Here is an 8518-nt window from a genome sequence, read left to right on the forward strand (position 1 = left end):
CATGCAAAATTATAAAGTCAGTCACATTAATTACTATTGTGCAAATATGTTTTGAAAATGTTGTTAATGCACAATACTATTGCTATTGCATTTGCAACATGCAGGTCATGAAAATAACTAGAGCGAAACACTAATAATGGCCTTCATTATGACAAAGAGAAATTAAGAACATGACAGTAAGTTGTATTTTTCAAAACATACATTCTAATAAATCTTGACATTACCTTGTAGACCAATCAAATTCAAACAAGCACCAACCATTGACAGAAGAATACTTTTAAAGTGTATGCCCTGTCAAATGTTTTTAGTTTTGGATAGAATGGGAGAAGGACCAGGACCTCATCTGTCACTTTTAAGGGATCTCTGTGGCCCCAGTGGAGATTGCTTTCCGTCTATGTGACAATGTTGTCACCACAACAGTAAGTGAGGGAAAATTTCCAACAGAACAAGACTCAACAATAAAAGAACAAAACAAAAAAAAACACAAATTTTTCATACTAGAGGAAGGCTAGAACCATATTGCGGTCTGTGTTCTTGTTGGAGATATTGCCTCATTTTCAGTTCTGATGACAACGTTGTCACCAAGACAGTATACACTATATAACCAAAAGTATTGGGACACCTGGCTTTACACGCACATGAACTTTAACGGCATCTCAGTCTTAGTCCATAGGGTTCACGATTGAGTTGGCCCACCCTTTGCAGCTATAACAGCTTCAACTCTTCTGGGAAGGCCGTCCACAGTCATGTTGGAACAGGAAGGGATCATCCCCAAACTGTTCCCACAAAGTTGGGAGCATAAAATTGTCTGAAATGTCTTGGTATGCTGACACCTTAATAGTTCGCTTCGCTGGAACTAAGGGGCCAAGTCCAACCCCTGAAAAACAACTCCTCACCATAATCCCCCCTCCACCAAATGATTTGGACCAGTTCACAAAGCAAAGTCTATAAAGACATGGATGAGCGAGTTTGGGGTGGAGGAACTTGACTGGCCTGCACAGAGTCCTGACCTCAACCCGATAGAACACCTTTGGGATGAATTAGAGCTGAGCCTGCAAGCCAGGCCTTCTTGTCCAACATCAGTGCCTGACCTCACAAATGTGCTTCTGGAAGAAACATTCCCATAGACACACTCCTAAACCTTGTGGACGGCCTTCCCAGAAGAGCTGAAGCTGTTATAGCTGCAAAGGGTGGGCCAACTCAATATCGAACCTTACGGACTAAGACTGGGATGCAATTAATTTTCGTGTGTGTGTAAAGGCGGGTGTCCCAATACTTTTGATAATAGTGTATCTTCCCAAAAGAGATGGGCTCAGGCATGTTCGGGATCCTAGTCCCAAACCACCTGCCTGATCCCGCCAGGAAGCAGACACTGCACACCACCAATCACAGGCATTGAGACATTTCCTGGTCTGTGCAGCTGTGGACTGGGAAATGTCTCACTGCCTGTGATTAGCGGTTCACAGTGTCGGTTTCCTGGCGGGATCGGGCAGGTGGGTTGGGAGGACTAGGAGCCAAAACATGCCTGAGCCCATCTCTACTCCCTGAAGAGGGCTCAGACAGCAACCTTATAGAGGTACTCACCCTTCCCCACTCAATGCAAAACTAAAAAAAAAAAAAAAAAAAGACTTTTGGCTGGAGTTACCAAATATACAGCAGGTAAAAAAAAAAAAAAGTATTGAACACGCCCCCATTTTTCTAGGTAAATATATTTCTAAAAGGTACTGTTGACATGAAATTTTAACCACATGTCGGTAACAACCCATGCAATCCATACATACAAAGAAACCAAAACAAATACGTTTAGAAATGAAGTTACAGTGGGGACGGAAAGTATTCAGATCCCCTTAAATTTTTCACTCTTTGTTATATTGCAGCCATTTGCTAAAATCATTTAAGTTCATTTTTTTCCTCATTAATGTACACACAGCACCCCATATTGACAGAAAAACACAGAATTGTTGACATTTTTGCAGATTTATTAAAAAAGAAAAACTGAAATGTCACATGGTCCTAAGTATTCAGACCCTTTGCTGTGACACTCATATATTTAACTCAGGTGCTGCTCATTTCTTCTGATCATCCTTGAGATGGTTCTACACCTTCATTTGAGTCCAGCTGTGTTTGATTATACTGATTGGACTTGATTAGGAAAGCCACACACCTGTCTATATAAGACCTTACAGCTCACAGTGCATGTCAGAGCAAATGAGAATCATGAGGTCAAAGGAACTGCCTGAAAAGCTCAGAGACAGAATTGTGGCAAGGCACAGATCTGGCCAAGGTTACAAAAAAAATTCTGCTGCACTTAAGGTTCCTAAGAGCACAGCGGCCTCCATAATCCTTAAATGGAAGACGTTTGGGACGACCAGAACCCTTCCTAGAGCTGGCCGTCCGGCCAAACTGAGCTATCGGGGGAGAAGAGCCTTGGTGAGAGGTAAAGAAGAACCCAAAGATCACTGTGGCTGAGCTCCAGAGATGCAGTCGGGAGATGAGAGAAAGTTGTAGTAAGTCAAACATCACTGCAGCCCTCCACCAGTCGGGGCTTTATGGCAGAGTGGCCCAATGGAAGCCTCTCCTCAGTGCAAGACACATGAAAGCTCGCATGGAGTTTGCTAAAAAAACACCTGAAGGACTCCAAGATGGTGAGAAATAAGATTCTCTGGTCTGATGAGACCAAGATAGAACTTTTTGGCCTTAATTCTAAGCGGTATTTGTGGAGAAAACCAGACACTGCTCATCACCTGTCCAATACAGTCCCAACAGTGAAGCATGGTGGTGGCAGCATCATGCTGTGGGGGTGTTTTTTTTAGCTGCAGGGACAGGACGACTGGTTGCAATCGAGGGAAAGATGAACGTGGCCAAGTACAGGGATATCCTGGACGAAAACCTTCTCCAGAGTGCTCAGGACCTCAGACTGGGCCAATGGTTTACCTTCCAACAAGACAATGACCCTAAGCACACAGCTAAAATAACGAAGGAGTGGCTTCACAACAACTCTGTGACTGTTCTTGAATGGCCCAGCCACAGCCCTGACTTAAACCCAATTGAGCATCTCTGGAGAGACCTAAAAATGGCTGTCCACCAACGTTTACCATCCAACCTGACAGAACTGGAGAGGATCTGCAAGGAGGAATGGCAGAGGATCCCCAAATCCAGGTGTGAAAAACTTGTTGCATCTTTCCCAAAAAGACTCATGGCTGTATTAGTTCAAAAAGGGGCTTCTACTAAATACTGAGCAAAGGGTCTGAATACTTAGGACCATGTGACATTTCAGTTTTTCTTTTTTAATAAATCTGCAAAAATGTCAACAATTCTGTGTTTTTCTGTCAATATGGGGTGCTGTGTGTACATTAATGAGGAAAAAAATAACTTAAATGATTTTAGCACATGGCTGCAATATAACAAAGAGTGAAAAATTGAAGGGGGTCCGAATACTTTCCGTCCCCACTGTATGTGTAATAAAATGGATTGACACAGGAAAAAAGTATAGAAGGCATGAAAAAGGCATGCAAAGCCAAAACACCAGCTGAAATCTATCAGTAATTAGAAAGCAATCCTGCCCCTTGTCAGTGCAAATTATCAGCTGGTTCAGTCTCAACTGATGGCCTATAAGGTGTCTCATTACCAAGGTGCCACGCAAGAAACATTTCATGATGGGTAAAAGCAAAGAGCTCTCTCAAGACCTTTGCAACCTTATTGTTGCAAAACATACTGATGGCATTGGTTACAGAAGGATTTCTAAACTTCTGAATGTTCCAGTGAGCACTGTTGGGGTCATAATCCAGAAGTGGAAAGAGGATAATTTCACCATAAACCGGCCACAACCAGGTGCTCCTCGAAAGATTTCTGACAGAGGAGTGAAAATTATCATCAGAAGAGTTGTCCAAGAGCCAAGGACCACTTGTAGAGAGCTTCAGAAAGACCTGGAATTGGCAGGTACAATTGTTTCAATGCACTCATCCGCCATGGCCTGTATGCACCCTCACCACACAAGACTCCATTGCTGAAGAAAAAGCATGTTGAAGCTCTTTTAAAGTTTGCTGCACAACATTTAGACAAGTCTATGAAATACTGGGAGAATATAGTCTGGTCATATGAGACCAAACTTGAACTCTTTGGATGCCATAACACACACCATGTTTGGAGGTCAAATGGCACATCACCCCAATACCAACAGTGAGGTTTGGAGGTGGGAACATCATGGTGTGGGGCTGTTTTTCAGCATACAGTACTGGCAAACTTCATATCGATGAATGTAAAAATGTACCAAGACATTCTTGATAAAAATCTGCTGCCATCTACCAGGATGATGAAGATGAAACGAGGGTGGACATTTAAGCAAGACAATGATCCCAAACACCAAGCCAAGGAAACTCTCAATTGGTTTTAAAGAAAATAAAGCTACTAGAATGGCCCAGCCAATCACCTGACTTGAATCCAATAGAAAATCTATGGAAAGAACTAAAGATCAGAATTCATAGAAGAGATCCACGGAACCTTCAAGATTTGAGGACTGCTTGTGTGGAAGAATGGGCCAAAATCACACCTGAGCAACACATCCCACCAGCTTCTCCATACAAGAAGTGTCTTGAAGCTCTCATTACCGACAAAGGATTTTGTACCAAGTATTAAATACATTCCAATTAGCGTGTTCAATACTTTTTCCCTGTGTCATTCCATTTTATTACACAGAACTTCATTTCTGAACTTATTTGTTTTGGTTTCTCTGTATGTATGGATTGTGTGGGCTGTTACCGACATGTGGTGAACATTTCATATCCATAGCACCTTTAGAAATATTTACCTAGAAAAATGGAAAGTATTGACAGCACTTTTTCCAGATTTTATGTTACAGCCTTATTCCAAAATGGATTACATTTATTTTCCTCAAAATTCTACAAACAGTACCCCATAATGACAATGTGAAAGAAGTTTGTTTGAAATCTTTGCAAATTTATTAAAACTCAAAAAAAAAAAAATCCCATGTACATAAGTATTCAAAATTGAGTGCATGTGTATCCTGTTTCCACTGATCACCCTCGAGATGTTTCTAGAACTTGGAGTTCACCTGTGGTAAATTCAGTTGATTGGACATGATTTGGAAAGGCACACACCTGTCTATATAAGGCCCCACAGTGCATGTCAGAGCACAAACCAAGCCATGAAGTCCAAGGAATTGCCTGTAGACCTCAGAGACAGGATTGTATGGAGGCACAGATCTGGGGAAGGGTACAGAAACATTTCTGCAGCATTGAAGTTCCCAATGAGCAGAGTGGCCTCCATCATCCATAAATGGAAGAAGTTTGGAACCATCAGGACTCTTCCTAGAGGGCACCGCCTGGCCAAACTGAGCGATCGGGAGAGAAGAGCCTTAGTCAGGGAGGTGACCAAGAACCCGATGGTCACTGACAAAGCTCCAGCATTTCTCTGTGGAGAGAGGAGAACCTTCCAGAAGAACCACCATCTATGCAGCACTCCACCAATCAGGCCTGTATGGTAGAGTGGCCGGATGGAAGCCACTCCTCAGTAAAAGGCACATGACAGCCCGTCTGGAGTTTGCCAAAAAGCACCTGAAGGACTCTCAGACCATGAGAAACAAAATTTTCTGATCTGATGAAACAAAGATTTAACTGTTCGCCTAAATGGCAAGCATCATGTCTGGAGGAAACCAGGCACCGCTCATCACCTGGCCAATACCATCCCTACAGTGAAGCATGGTGGTGGCAGCATCATGCTGTGGGGATGTTTTTCAGTGGCAGGAACTGGGAGACTAGTCAGGATCCAGGGAAAGATGAATGCAGCAATGTACAGAGACGTTCTTGATAAAAACCTGCTCCAGAGCGCTCTGGACCTCAGACTGGGGTGAAGGCTCATCTTCCAACAACCCTAAGCACACAGCCAAGATAACAAAGGAGTGGCTATGGGACAACTCTGTGAATGTCTTTGCGTGGTCCAGCCAGAGCCCAGACTTGAACCTGACTGAACATCTCTGGAGATCTGAAAATGGCTGTGCACAGACGCTCCCCATCCAACCTGATGGAGCTTGAGAGGTCCTACAAAGAAGAAGAATGGGAGAAACTGCCCAAAAATAGGTGTGCCAAGCTTGTAGCATCATACTCAAAAAGACCTGAGGATGTAATTCGTGCCAAAGGAGCTTCAACAAAGCATTGAGCAAAGGCTGTGACTACTTATGTACATGGGATTTTTTTGTTTTTTATAAATTTGCAAAAGATTTCAAACAAACTTTTCTCGCGTTGTAATTATGGGGTATTGTTTGTAGAATTTTGAGCAAAAAATAATAAACTGAATCCATTTTGGAATAAGGCTGTAACATAACAAAATGTGGAAAAAGCGAAGCGCTGTGAATACTTTCCGGATGCACTGTGTATGTGTATATATATATTCAACTTACATTTGCATTGAATAATATAGATTTATAGGGGTGCATTTCACTTTGCAGAGATTCAACAGGTATATATATATATATAAAAAAATGTATGTATAGATTGCGATCCCATAGACCGTGATCAGCCTCATACAGGTCATGCATGCGGTGTGTTGCATGTTTATATAAACACATGACATGCTGGATGATGTATATACATATACAATGGTTTATTAGTATGTGTGTTATATATATATATATATATATATATATATATATATATATATATATATATATATACACACACACACCATTGTATACATACATATATACCTCTGTACACACCCACACACATATATATATTACACACACATCCCAACACCACCATTCACAATGGTATATGGGGGTAGGTATGTATACAGTATATGCTGTAGCCTGGAAGGACAGCCTGGTACAGTGTAATGCAATGCAATGGACACACTGAGGGCAGAGCCGGGCGCACACACACAGGTAGGTACATTAGCTCGGGTCACTCACTCTTTCCCTAGTCGGATGCCACAATAGCCGGGTACACACTCCACAATGGGGTCCAGACACCGCCGTGCACACTGCGCAGCCGCGGCTCCTCCCCTCCCTACCCGCAACCCACGTTGCGCGACCGACAGCGGCGTATCGCCGCGTCGCCATCTTTCTAAAGGGCAAACTGAGAATTATGCTTTGGACGAGTGCGGTAGCCATATTTGAAGAGGGAAAAGCAAAAAAAAAAAAAAAAAAATCAGTGTTTTTGGAAGCGTGAGGTGCCCCGGGGCGCCTGCCATTTTTCTTGAGGGAAAGAGATGTGCAGCGCTGTGATTGCTAGCAGATTTGCTGAGGGGATTTTTTGTTTGTTTATCAAATGTTTTCACACAGGATTCAAATAATGATCATTTGTTTTGCCATACTTCATTTGTTCATTACAAGTCATTATATATTATATTGTATATGTGATGTAATATTTTACCTCTAGTTTGTTTTCATTTGGAATTTTTATATACCTCATCATGCTCTGTATTTCATTTTTTTACTCATACAATAAACTTTATTGTGAAAAAAAAAAAAATATTTGTTTTTAATAATTAGAAAAATTAATATTATTATACAGGATTTATATAGCGCCAACAGTTTGCACAGCGCTTAACAAAATGGAGGCAGACATTACAGGTACATTACAATTTGGCACAAGAGGAATCAGAGGGCCCTGCTCATTAGAGCTTACAATCTCGGAGCAAAATGTGTGAAGAACTGTGTGGAATCTAAAACTAAACTAAATCTAAAAACTGAAAAAAATAAAAAAATAAATAAAAATCTAAAACTAAACTGTGTGGAATCTAAAACTAAATTAAATCTAAAAACTAAAAAAAAACTAAATCTAAGACTAAACTGTGTGGAATCTAAAATGAAAGTATTTATCAATTGCTCTTCATTTCCAGAGACGGTCCACGCTGTTTGGTTATTGCTGCTTTTGTCTATGGTCTTAAACATTTTTTTTTTTAATAAAGTACATTTTTTTTGTATAGGATTCAGAGTTTTATTTATTTTATGAGTGTTTGTGGGGGATTGTGGAAAAAAAAAGGATAAAAAAAATTTAGTTTTTCTGCCTATGTGAGATTTTTGGGCGTCCATGTCAGTTCATAGTTAACCACTTGCACTCCGGATGATTTACCCCCCTTCATGACCTTTTGCGATACAGAACTGCGACGCTTTAACTGACTATTGCGCAGTCGTGCAACGCTGCACCGCTGTAACAAAACTGATGTCCTTTTTTCCCACAAATGGAGCTTTCTTTTGGTGGTATTTGATCACCTCTGCGGTTTTTATTTTTTGAGCTATAAACAAAACAAAAGTGTGAATTTGAAAAAAAAAAACAATATTTTTTACTTTCTGCTATAATAAATATCCCAAAAAAATGTAAAAAAAACAAATTCCTTTATCAGTTTAGACCAATATGTATTCATCTACATATTTTTGGTAAAAAAAAAAATCACAATAAGCGCATATTGATTGGTTTGCGCAAAAGTTATAGCGTTCACAAAATAGGGAATATATATATGGCATTTTTATTATATATAAATTTTTTTTACTAGTAATGAT

At 40.6% G+C, this 8518-nt stretch overlaps 1 protein-coding gene across 5 annotated transcripts in view; it reads right to left on the reverse strand.

The window, feature by feature from the left end:
- Window positions 1-7051, reverse strand: part of PHF14 (PHD finger protein 14) — a 368482-nt gene extending 361431 nt beyond the window's left edge. For 4 of the 5 annotated variants that reach the window (XR_012244357.1, XR_012244356.1, XM_073629538.1 and 1 more), the window contains exon 1: window positions 6926-7051. Coding sequence is in view for 2 of the 5 variants with exons in the window: in XM_073629538.1 (XP_073485639.1) it covers window position 6926 (1 nt within the window). In the remaining 3 variants the exon portion in view is untranslated. The remainder of the gene's footprint in view (window positions 1-6925) is intronic. The other variant, XR_012244358.1, reaches the window with a different exon arrangement.
- Window positions 7052-8518: the final 1467 nt, after the last annotated feature.

Source organism: Aquarana catesbeiana, linkage group LG05 (assembly GCF_042186555.1).
Source record: "Aquarana catesbeiana isolate 2022-GZ linkage group LG05, ASM4218655v1, whole genome shotgun sequence".
Lineage (NCBI taxonomy): Eukaryota > Metazoa > Chordata > Amphibia > Anura > Ranidae > Aquarana > Aquarana catesbeiana.